The following is a 13083-nucleotide window of genomic DNA, read 5'->3' as shown; positions in this document are numbered from 1 at the left end:
TTATCTTAATTATGCATTCTCAAAACCCTTATGATTATGACTAACTATGAATTATTAATTATGAATTATTAAACACTTTTATTATATCTACTAACTACAGTTTTTTACTCAAATTTCTTACACAGAGAAAGGCAGAAAGATGGACTATCATATTTATTGTGCCTGTCTCTTACTACTTGCGTTCCTATCGATATCTCTCTCTCCCTCCCTCTCCCTCCCTCCCTCTCCCTCTCTCTCTCGCGCAGCAGGTGAAATTGATGGTTTCAAACCTAGTAGTCAGAGGAAAATGATTGAATCCAAACAGTCGTAGAAATGTAACATTTTCTCCCTGTGCAGTAGCCCGTATTAAACCGAGGCTGAGGAAAGTATTGAGGGAAAGTATGAGTGTGTGTGTGTGTGTGTGTGTGTGTGTCAGTGTGACTGTTGCCCAACTTAGTCTCGTTACGTGGCATTTCTGCTTTACTGGACAGTGTAGCGTGTAACTTGACAGATAGGAGAGAGAAGTGAAGCTGATGGAAATGAGATGGATTGGTATTTGTGTGAAAGAGCGCAAAAGATAAAGACAGACAGAAGCATGCAGACAGACTAAAGTAAGCTAAAGTAAAAAGTTGGATTACAGTTTGGTGAATGATATTGATGATCTAGAAGTAAATTTGATGGATTTGTGAGTGTGTGTGAGTTGTCTCTACCGTATGCAGGTATGCATACAAATTAATTATATACAGTATATATACATATACATTTGTATCTGTGTGTACTAAAGAGGAAGTTGACCTTGTCAACTGCATGGCAATTATTCAAATTCTTGACTCATGCTCCCCTTCGGCCTGCTGAAAACTCTGCCCCAGGTAACTAGGGGTGTCACGGATCACAAACCTCACGGTTCGGTTCAGATCACGGTTCAGGAGTCACGGTTCGGATCATTTTTCGGATCAACAAAGAAAAGGGGAGGAGACAAATATAACTTTGCTTTCCATTTATTAAAGAACTTCAAGAACACTTAAAGCAAAGAACTTTGGGCGATAGTCTTACATGAAAACAAAAATATTGAAGATGTCCAATTTGAAACAAAATGAAATCAATAAATAAAAAGAATACATTCAAGAATTCTGTTAAGTTTAAGTGCAACATGAGGTATGTTGATATCCTCGTCCTTTCATCAATACTGAAAGAAAGAAACAGCCAGTGAGCTTCCACCGTTTACACTGAACTGAACTGCTCATCAACAACTTGGGTCTATGTTTACTTCCTGTCAGGTCATTCAAATACACAATAATGTTTACCATTACTGTGACATTATTTTCAAAAAGATGAGAATATCTCCATTGTCTGGGGAGAGGGTCGACCTTTCTGTGGTGACTGGAATATTATTGGGCCTGTCTAGCTTCACTCTGATACTTCTGTCAGCACCTGAACCAGGTGTGTGTCTGTGTGACTCTCACAGAGGGGGCGTGTCTACAGCACCTGCCCCAGGTGTGTGTCTGTGTGACTCTCACAGAGGGGGCGTGTCTACAGCACCTGCCCCAGGTGTGTGTCTGTGTGACTCTCACAGAGGGGGCGTATCTACAGCACCTGCCCCAGGTGTGTGTCTGTGTGACTCTCACAGAGGGGGCGTGTCTACAGCACCTGCCCCAGGTGTGTGTCAGTGTGACTCTCACAGAGGGGGCGTGTCTACAGCACCTGCCCCAGGTGTGTGTGTGTGACTCTCACAGAGGGGGCGTCTACAGCACCTGCCCCAGGTGTGTGTCTGTGTGACGCTCACAGAGGGGGCGTGTCTACAGCACCTGCCCCAGGTGTGTGTCTGTGTGACGCTCACAGAGGGGGCGTGTCTACAGCACCGGACTAAGAATCACTCCGCCGTGGTGAAAGCAGTCTCTACAGTCTTGTCCTTCTCATAGAGGTCTGGAACAGCTTCACACTGAAGTGGGTGCGTAAGTGGACGTCGTAGCGTGGCTCAAGCATTTTAACCAGATTTAGAAATCCTTTGTTTTCTACACCGGAGTGTCCCCGCCGCGGCTTCTGACGTTCCTCCGCTCGCCATGACTTCACCGTTAAATGCTTCTAAGCGGCTCCGTTCACGTGAACACACTACTGCTTTATATCTGTTCACTGACACTCTGCATTGATGTTCGGGGACTTGTTACTTGAAAAGGAACAGCAGCAGTAGAACTTTATTACACACTATGATTACACTGTAAAAAAGAAAAAAAATACTCGATTGATCCGCGGTTCACGAGTGATCCGAACCGTGAGGGGTGATCCGAACGGATCACGGATCGATCCGTGATCCGTGACACCACTACAGGTAACTGATGTGCCAGCCGGCAGTTAGGGCCAACTTGCATAATATATGCGCTACCTGTCTGCGGAGCATAATTGTGTGAATACTTAAGTGAACAGCATTATCTTGTGTCAAAAGATATGTGTGCGGGTGTGTGTGCAGGATGCTATTCTTTTAAAGGGTTTATTTGGATGATTTATTTAAGCTCGCATCATCAAAAATGCATGTGTTAAGAACCATATTAGTACAAATGCAAAACAAGACCTTGATTATCTCACATTATGTTCCCACAACGTCACCCATGGTAGGTTTGTAGATAACAGCATGTGAAGGTGTTCAACAGTACTGCTGAAGTAGATGTGAAGGGCAAAAGAAAGGACTGGAGCTCCCTGATAGAGCAACATTTTGACACTACTCATTCATCAAAATCAAGTCCAATTCATATACAGCCAAGAACACAAAGTAGGTGGACGACTCATTGGATAGTTAGTTGAACTGGATTTAAAATCTGTTGTATAATGGATCCAAGGGCAGGACTTACCATGGTCAGTGTTCAAGTGACATGTCATGTCAGTAGCACTGTTTAAAATGTCGGGTACAGTGTGGGTTGCATTACAAGATGGTTCACCTTTCAGATCCAGGTTTGGGATGTGTGTTCCAATTTATGTATAATTTTCAACATATGCAAATGTTTCCTTGTCACATCTACACAAGCACACTTGTGATTGGCAGCATTGCAAATGGCCCATGTCTAGTAGAGAGTGGGTTGATAATGTAAAATATCAATTATTTTGAGGTTGCAACAGTAGGTTTAATGGCCGCAAATGGTATCGACACATCTCCTGGGATTTGAGGCCAATCTGTCCAATTTCGCTCGTGTCAAGTTGTAAATGAAAGACAGCAAAGGTTCTAAAGGAGACACGCTCGCACGTGATTGTGACGCAAATGTATTTCCCTCTCTCCATCAGGAAAGAGTCCGTACCTGATGTTCACCAACCGTCATGAGATCCGTCGCATTGACCTTCTAAAGAATGAATACACACAGGTGGTTCCCACGCTGAAGAACGCGGTGGCCCTGGATGTAGACGTGTCCACCAACAAGATGTACTGGTGTGACCTATATCATCGTAAAATATACAGGTACACACACACACACAGGATGAAAAGTACATGTTATTTGTGCGATTTGTCTGCCATAACATTTGATGAAGGTTGGACATTGTTTGACAAGTATTTATCAACAGCAAAAGCCTACATAAAACACACCTGGGGTGTGTGTGTGTGTGTGTCACACCTGGAGGGATGTGTCATCTGTCAGTAAAAGGTGGAATTGTTTGTCCTTCACACACATGCAATATGTTGTAGGTATATCATGCTTGTGTGTGTGTGTGTTTATCTTACATTACATCTTACTATGGCTGACAGGTAGTGGGGGGGGGGGCTTTCTATCATCCCAGCTGAGCCATATGCTCTCTCTAATTTCACTGCCTCAATAATCACCACCATTACTCATCTGCATACACACACATGCACATCTGCATACTTCCACACAAACCCAGAGATTTACTCAAGGGCTTCTGACAAAGCAAGGACAAATGAACTCATTCGTAATGATCCTCCCTGTCATACATCGAAAAAAACGATATTTTTACATCCAAAAGCATGAAAGTATACTCAGCGCATTTATGCTGCTCATTTTGTGTTGCATGATATAATGTTGAAGGACTGTAATACGATCCCAAACTCTCAGTATACCGAAGTATTTCTGAGATCATCTGCTGCTCCTTTAGATAGTTCATCAGCGTAATAGTTTTAGTCCCATGGCCTTCTTAAAGACAAAATGCTCCATGACAGCGATATCACAAGTGCCAAATATTCCTCCATTCACCATGCTTGGTTCCAGATCTCTTCAATTGCCGTCCCACTTTTCTGATTTGTTCGGCGAGTTGCACAGGTCCGGTGCTCAGATAAATTGTGAGAAGCTTGAATAAGAGTGATGCAGCTGTTCAGGTCGATGTAAGTCAACGAACAAAATGAACAACTCATAAATCAGAGCGTCTTTGTGAAGAACATTCGATTACTGCTCTTGGCAAACGCAACAAGAACTTCTGAGTTGACTGTGGTTGTTCTTTGTACATCTTAGTTTACTTTGTTTCTCATATATAATGTGTCAAGAATGCTTTCCTGTTTTAAATAGCTGATTACCTTGAATTGTAATGATTGATCGCACCTTTTTACCCAAGCATTACTTACTTTCCAGTGCTGTACCTTTTCTTCTGATTAGGAGCATTTTACCAAATAGAAACAGCTGTGTATTTCAAAGTGGTTCATCCTCATTGTCCCGGTGTGGTTTTCCAGACTAATTCATAGTGATGAGCAAGCTACGGGTCGAAGACTCGCTAACTCCTCCTTGTGATGGAGATGTCTGTTGCAAAACAATAACACAGCCAATTAAAGATGCAATCTGCTCGGTGGTCTCAGACTCGTCTGTCCCTGTCTTTTTTCTTACTCCAGTCTGCCTGCTATTCATGCCTCTGACCTGTTCGTCCCAGTTTATCTGAATAGCTAAAAACAAGGACGGAATAAAGAATACAATACTCTCTTCAAGTAATTATATTGTATGCATGATATGCCCACAATAATCTACACTAGGTCTGTAAAGCGAGGTTATGATGTGATTATTACATTGAACACATTGACTATGAGTTGCAATACAGGATACAAGTCACAGGGTGGTATGTTTTATAGTTGTTATCCCCCACTTGTCCTTCATTTACAGTTCCTAAATAGACCACTGTTGCACCGATAACATGAGTGCTTTCTTCTTGCTTCAGATCTCATTTTTACTTGCTGCCTGTGAGACAGGTGTTGGGTCCATGTTATTAACCCTGGGACATGAGAGAAACGCCTTAGATTATCCATCCTGGTGCCACAAGACGGCACCAGGCTAACTTCCCCCCCCACCCCCGCATATGAAGATGTCTGCGGTGGAACACAGTAACACAGCCAATTAACAACGCAAGCTGCTTCCAAGTCCCTCACTCATCCATCTCCACCTCATCTTTCGCTTCAACTACCTCGCCAGTTAAGCTGCTTCTCCCCTCCATACCTCTCGTCTTTATTATGGTACGATTTGCCACAATGTCTTATATTGTCTTGTTTTATATCCCTATATCTATGTAGTGACGATAATTATGTGCCGTACGTCTGAGGATGTTGAGGAGGGAAGGGAAAAGAGAACGGCATAAAATGGGGACAGAAGATTTCGATTGCCAGACAGAGGGAAATGGAGACGGATTGAGAGGACAAGAGACAGAAAGACACAGAGGGGGAGAGGGACACATAGATAAAGAGGCAGGTTGTTTTGTAAGCTGCTGATGGAAAAAAAGACCTGGGAGGTGATGTTTCGTGGGAGGACTGAGGTTTGCTTTGGAGGTGTTAGCCCCTGACATGGCATTATCTCGAGTAAAGAACGCCTGTTCCCCAACATGTGCAACAGGTATCAAAGGCCCGTACTACTCAAGTCTTTCTTCACAAGAAAAGGACACCACCATAGACGGACAACTAGCAAAGTGCAACTTGTGTGATTGTCCTATGTCTGCCTGTTCCTACATTTTTGGGTATTTCATGATTCCCACGTCACTGACTGACACAGATCTTCTCTACCGTTCAACAGTGCTTACATCAACAAGGCCAGTGACTCGTCGCAGCAGCTGACTCTCATCGACTCGCTCAACTCCCCCGAGGGCCTGGCCGTCGACTGGGTCCACAAGAACATCTACTGGACCGACTCTGGCAACAAGAGCATCTCCGTCGCCACGGGAGACGGCAGGAAGAGAAAAGTGCTGATAGCCACTGAGTTGAGCGAGCCGCGGGCCATCGCAGTCGATCCACACCAAGGGTGAGTGGGAGAAGTGTAGGGAGGGGGAGGGGGTTTTGATGAAAGGACAAAGCATGAGGAGATGGCAAAGGCGTTGAGGTAAATAAAGGGTAGGGAAGGATGGAGGCAGCGGGAGTGAGAGATGGGCTGGACAAGCCTGTGGGAAAAGATATGTTGTCTAAATTATGCACAGTATCAACTTTCCTTTAGTGTCTTCAAAGCCTGTTTCAGAAGTCAAATTAGATTTTCTAGAGAAAATGAGATGGAGACTCAGACGAGGACATTGTGATAGAGTACAGTAGGTTCGGTCGCATATTAGTTGTGTTCTAAAGATTGACTATGACATTGCACATTTCATCTGTTTTACTGAATTGTAGCCGTTCATGTCTAACTGGTTGGTACTGAACGTGTCTTTCCGCAGGTTTATGTACTGGTCAGACTGGGGTGGTCAGGCCAAAATTGAGAAGGCTGGTATGAATGGAGTGGACCGACAAGTTCTGGTGTCCGAACACATCGAGTGGCCCAATGGAATCACCCTGGGTAAGGAGGGACAGAACACATTCAACTTTTACCATGCGAGGCTCATTGGAGAAAAAACGATACGATTATACAGGGGAAGGTAGAATCAATCAGCTCTGAGAGCAGCTTTATAAACAAAGTTATAATGCTGATATTGCCTTTGGAGAGGGAGGAAAAAATGATTTGAGTAAATACAACGCAAAGAAACAGACGACCACAGAGACAGAGAGAGGGAAAGAAACAGAGGCAAACAGCAAGGGCTTGGAGAAGAAACCAGTCCAGGGGTGCTGCAACCCGTAAGTAGCTCTGATTGTTATAGCTCAGTTTGTGTCTGGCTCTCATCAATCAAGCCAGCGAACACCGGCCGAATTAATAAGCCTGACGCTCTGTGCCGTCAATACCTCCCATCATCCCTTTCATCTCCCTCCGCGGCACCAGCCAATTTCTCTCAACTGCCGTTGCCTGAGGAGAAAGAGAGGCTCGCAGTTGCCACACTCTGTGGAATTGAGGTGTCACGACATCTGTATGAAAACAAATTATTTTCTGGAGTAGGGCGAATGAGAGAGTTGGCCAGACCGCTGTGAAAGGAGGAGAGGATGGGGGGTATTTTCCCTTGGTCATTGATTTCATACAGAGCAGCGAACAAAACAGTTGATTGTCTCAGTCAGGAGAGGTGAAGTAGTGAATGAAAACATTGTTTTTCCTGTTCTTTTTTAGATGATTATGTTGACTCAGATCTTTTTTTTTTTTTTAAGTTTAGTCAGCTGACTTGCCCATTACAAAAATATGTAATAATAATAATTAAATCCGTAAGTAATAATATCAAACTACTGCTTTTTTACATTTTACATTTTTGGACTTCCTTGTGATATTAAAAGGGAATTTACAGTGTTGTTACTTCCAGTAATGTCCACACTCATAACCATTTAATATGTATTGAAACACTTGGATTATCTCCTTTGCCTTCAAACTTGTTGGAATCTGTAATATAAATGTTCAAGTTCACCACAGTATTACTTTGTGGTCTATAGCAGGAGCACAGAAATGTTGTCCTGAAGGAAAAAAAAGCATTGGGGGCCGATACATGGTGATAGAATTGAAGAACAGCAAAATGTTCCTTTAACGTGAGTCCAGCAAGACTAATCAATTTGCTCAAGGGCATGGATATATTTTCCCCCACAAAGAAGTCAACCGACAATATTACAATCACATCTGTGTTCTCTCAGTGCGGGGCCTCAGCCGTCACGTCAAAGAAGATTGATGGTGTGGCTACTGAGCCATTACATTCATATAACTCTCACCCGAGGCCTTTTCTCATGCAATGACCTCTCTCCCTCCATCTCGCCCTCCTTGGTCTTGTTCTCTCTCCTCCTCCTCCTCCATCTTCTCAGACTTGTCTAACAGGCGTCTCTACTGGGTGGACTCCAAGCTGCACCTGCTGTCGAGTGTGGATCTGAATGGGGACAACCGCAAAGTTCTGCTGTCCTCCCATGACCACCTGGGACACCCCTTCGCCCTCAGTGTGTTTGAGGTAGGGAATACAGCCACAGCATCAGTCCAACCAATGGTAGCTTTTAGTCTCTCAGCATGCTGGTTCGTTGTTTGCAAAAGAAGCAAAGCTTACCGCACCATGCTTTTAAAAATCACCCCATTAACAGATAGCTTATAATGTACTACTCCTTCAGTCTTTCCCATTATCCAGAGCACACCTGATGTTAGATTGGTGTTGCTTCTATGTTGACTTTAGTTCAGCCGACTAATGATGTTGTGAAAAGCAAGTCACAGAGACTCTGACTGCACTCTTGCAAAGGTCTAACCTTTTTTTTAATATTAAAGGTTCTCCTCATCAGCAAAATATCTTTGGGGTCATAGGTTTCCACCAGCAGTCGAGTGCAGTCTTTTTAACATTTGAAATATAGAAAAGCACAACTAAGGTATTTGCCTTAAAATATATTCATATATATATATATATATATATATATATATATCCCCTTTACATTACGTGAGCTTTTGCTGTTATTTTTAACTGCGTTTTTTTTCGTATTGGGCTGACTACCTTGTCTGAGAGATTGACTCAGAAAAAATGAGAGCTGGAGATGTTTTAGTAGCAAGATAAACACCGAGAAGGAATCATCTTTTCAAGGGCTGACCAGTGTGGAGTCACAATAGACTGCAATCGATGAAAGTAATTTGGGTTTATTCCTTGAGGCAGGACTGAGTCAGTCTGTTAGAGCCCATAAAGTATAGATGATGTGGAAGGTGAAAAAGAGAAGCAGAGGAGGAGGAGGAGGAGAGAGAGGGGGAGTTCAAATGGGATCGGTAGGAAGTGCGTTCTCCATTCCTCTCTTTGCTGCACACACTGAGATGATGAGAAGCAACGGGAAGAGAGGACATCCATCATGTCCAGCTGAGTGTGCCTGCATGTGCGCTCGGATATGTGTGTACGTGTTAAAAAAAGAGGAAGAAAACCAATGTTTCGGGCAGGCTGTGGAAGTTCAACCCTGGAGATGAATAGCCATCAGCTCTTCTGGTCTTTGTTGTGTTCTGATTATGATACAGACCAAATTAAAAATCCTTCAGCAGTGCAGCAGATTGTACTTTGGAGTTTTGAGTTGTGAACTGAAACACTGCACCTTATTTATCCATTTAATTTAGTTTGTGTCTTTTCTGGGAAATTATCCTCAGTGGAGCTCTTTTGACTCAGGGGCTGTTAAAATGTTTACTGCATTTATTGACATGGAGGATGATCAATTAAAAAACGTTTCTGTCATTTCAGCCATTTTTGACCACATTCTGACAGAGAAAAGTAATTGAGTAGATGCATACAGACTTTTGACGTTTTGTTCATTGCAGAACTGAGGTTTTCAGGCACCCTTGTGCTGCTGACTCGAGGTGCAATGATGAATCGATTAGTTGACTGACATCACAGATAAGCTTTCAATCACCACTCATAGGCATTCCTTTTTAATACATGCATACACAACAGCTGAGCATGTGAAAGATATGAGGTTTCACGAATGTGAGTTTTAAAGTGTGTTTTATGGCCTGCTGAATGATACACAGTAAATGTCAAATGTCATTCCACTTGAGCATATCATCTGGAAACTTCAAAACTATTTGGGTGTATTAAAGTTTCTTAACGCCGCAGAGGAAAGACGCAGTGTTCGTGTATCAAAGTTTGAACACGGCACCACCAAATTCACACACATACAAACCCTTCCAGTCTGTGTCCACCCCCTGCCTCGACACCAAGCCCTGAGGAAATGTAGATTGCAGAGGCATGCAGAGAGTAATGTTTCTCTTTCTCTGGCTTTAGTTTCATTGCATTACTTTCATTACTTTTTATCCCCTCTTAGAGGAGAAGATGAGATGGGTTTGGTAATGGAAATAACCACACTGGAGCAAGAAAGAAAAACAGTGTTGCACATTTGTCCTTTTATCATAAACTCAACAGAGGTTTTAATCAGGTTTCAAAGGCCCTGTACACCCACACAGGTGTTTTTCATTTATTCTATTTGATTAGACCGCGGCTGAGTTTGATGGTGGGTAGAGCTATGCTGGGAATTATACAACCTCACTCAACAGTTGTCCCTCCCTTACAAGAAAACTAAAGCGGCGGTCACACCACAAAGTAGCATTCGCTCTTGACACGGTGACTATTCACAGGACTGGTTAGAGCTAACGGTTAGCTCGCTAGCCAGCCCAGCTAAGCTAGCACTAGTTGTTACAATAGCATTTCTATTTACCAGTTTACCAGTTTTTTCAATAAAAAGTTACCGAAGAGGTGAAATATAAGTCTCCAAGCTAGCAAGCTTGCTTACGGTCAGCTAGCAAACTCATTAGCTTGTTACTGACGAGACGATACGATGACACAGTTTATTCAAAAGCTGTATTTGTACCATCAATCGTTGTCTCATAACTGCCAGCAAACCATTGCTCTTTTGTGGAACCGTTTTTCCTCTGACACTGTAGATTAAATACAAGTGAATGGTGCTACACAGCTAATTAGCTACAACGCATGAATTTGTTCAACAAAGTTAATTCCGCCTCCCTGAGCGGATTCTTTGATTTTGCCGATTCTATTGAAATGAATGGTTTTCACAACAAACTTTCATCATTTTAATCTTCTTAAATTCATTAGTCACACAGGAATCAATTAAATGAATGCGAGTGGAAGTGAATATTGACCAAAGCTTTAACAAAACAGTGAGAAAAATGTCAGTCAGGTCCAGATAAGAGGTCTAATCTGCTCAAATAACTGGAACCACCTGTGTGGGTGTACCATGAGTGTGAAAATGCTTTAATACTCTTCTGCAGCTTAGTGTAATGTTTCCTAACATCATTTGATTCCTACACAGATGCAACACCGTGCCTACATTATTTTTTCATAACTTGGGCTGATTCAACAAAGAAATACCAATCAAACGATCAAAGGTTGAGTGGGTTGGCTTTGAATGAGCTTTCACTTCTAGTATTCTGGCATGACATCCAAGTATGAGGGAGGCATCGGAAGCACATCAGGCAGATGTGTCAGTCACAGTGAAACAGGGCCCAGCATTTGTCAGGAGGTTCTTCTGGGACAAAATCATGTCAAAATAATCAATGGCTGCCCTTCCCCCTCGACCCTGAGAAGACTTTAGATGTCGTCCCATCACTTTGACACCTGCAGACAGACACAGCCGGCTCTGACTGAAGTGATGCAATATCGTGTTCAGGAGAGCTGTTGCGTGTGTCTAAGTTCTAAGTGTGTGTGTGGAAGATCCACCTTGATCTCACGATGAAGAGCAATGACCTTCTCATGTCCTGCATTGCAGTTTGAAGCCTTCAATGTGAGAAAAGGTGGCAGATGCAGAGACTGACGGTAGAGAAAGTGAAAGAGAAAACCAGAGGCGGAGACTGACGGAGACCAAGAAAGACGTCCACAGAGACAGAACAGCAAAGGGAGAGATGGAATGATAGATTTGAGTATTCTTTTATCAACATGGCTGATATTTGTCTTTCATTGTTTCAGCACTACTGTCATATAGGTAAACGTTATCTGAATCTGAGCGAGGGGGAGCTGGGGGGATAGAGAGCTGAGTGAAGGATGGAAAAGGAGAAGGTGAGAGAAAGGTTACAGCCGCTGATAAGCCGGCACAAATGGAGAGTGTGGATTACAGCAGAGATACACAAATACACACGGCAGACAAATCTGTGGCTGGACCCCGAGGTCGATGCCCTTTTAAAAATACCATATAACCACAACCTGAGCCTAATGAAAATAATGCCTTTAGGAACCACCATTGTTTCATCTTTGTTCTGCTGAGCTTGACTAGAGATATACCGACTCAACACATTTAAACCTGGGAGAACAAACAATCTGCAGCCACTGGGTCAAGTTCTGAGAAAACACGTATTTTATTCTGCGCAGGTGCATCAGCTTAAATAGACAGTCACATGACACACTCACACCTGAAATGCATTGGCAATAATTGGGAACACAATCAGTTGCTTCAATTAACAATCTTCCTGTTTCACACTCACCTCCTGAATTGGTCCTTCTTTTTTTTTTTTTTAACCTTCCTGTGATCTCAACGCCTGTGTTCTCTCTTGCTCCCATTCGGTGTGTTTTTCTTAATTGATGTGTGTCTGCTTAGATTCAGCAGTCTGCCGTTGCCATGGAAACCAAGTGCCATCACCACTTGTGCGCCGTATTCTTTATTGTACTGTAGTGTCACTGGAGAGAACCGGGAGGAGAGAGAGAGAGAGCAAGAGAAATTCGGCAGGAAAGTGAAAGATGAGAGGATGATCTCACGGGTCAGAGCTGGTAGTGTTTAGTCTTTTATTTCCAAAGACACGGGGGCAACTGTTTTATTTAGGCACGGGACTTTTACAATAGGGAGAAATAGTGAGGTCGATATCTACCAGGCCATTCTTCATCACGGATGTTGTGTAGCTGTTTAATGCCAGATTATTGCATTTGCAGCAACAGGTCCCTGTACTGTATACATGTCCTTTAAATTTGTGTTTTCTGAAACCATCACTGTGGTATCTGTATGGTTGATTTTATGCGGCAATACAGAGGTTGAGAAGAGCTCAGCTTTATGTGAATTCCCTTCCAAGGTACACTCCAAGAGGAGTCGGGATTTCTTCCAGCACAGATATAGAGGACAGCAATGCTAAGCTTGGACACGATTGTCATATTAAGACACTTTCAATCGCCCGTAACATGTTACAAAAAATAGACATTTAAAAATATATTCTGTTCTCGGGGTAAACAAACTGGTTTGTTGTCATCACTTATCATCATCTTTAATTACTAGCTCTCACAAGGCACGGAGGGCATTGAGTGCTGGATGCTGTGTCAGAGAATACAGTTAAAACCACTCGCTCTTATATTGCAACATTACTTATTCAGTCCATT

The 13083-nt window shown here is 42.9% G+C and overlaps 1 protein-coding gene across 1 annotated transcript in view; it reads left to right on the top strand.

Annotated features, from left to right (window-relative positions):
- The window catches only part of lrp8 (low density lipoprotein receptor-related protein 8, apolipoprotein e receptor), a gene marked incomplete at its 3' end in the record, with an annotated part of 156971 nt that overhangs the window by 131664 nt on the left and 12224 nt on the right, over positions 1–13083 (top strand). The window contains exons 10-13 of the mRNA XM_079267212.1: positions 3250–3421; positions 5958–6182; positions 6583–6701; positions 8072–8211. Of these exons, the coding sequence (XP_079123338.1) occupies positions 3250–3421; positions 5958–6182; positions 6583–6701; positions 8072–8211 (656 nt within the window). The remainder of the gene's footprint in view (positions 1–3249; positions 3422–5957; positions 6183–6582; positions 6702–8071; positions 8212–13083) is intronic.

This window comes from Melanostigma gelatinosum (genome assembly GCF_949748355.1).
Source record: "Melanostigma gelatinosum genome assembly, chromosome: 4".
In the NCBI taxonomy this organism is placed as follows: domain Eukaryota; kingdom Metazoa; phylum Chordata; class Actinopteri; order Perciformes; family Zoarcidae; genus Melanostigma; species Melanostigma gelatinosum.
The sequence above is the reverse complement of the archived record's forward strand: the minus strand, read 5'-3'. Positions and strand labels throughout refer to the sequence as shown.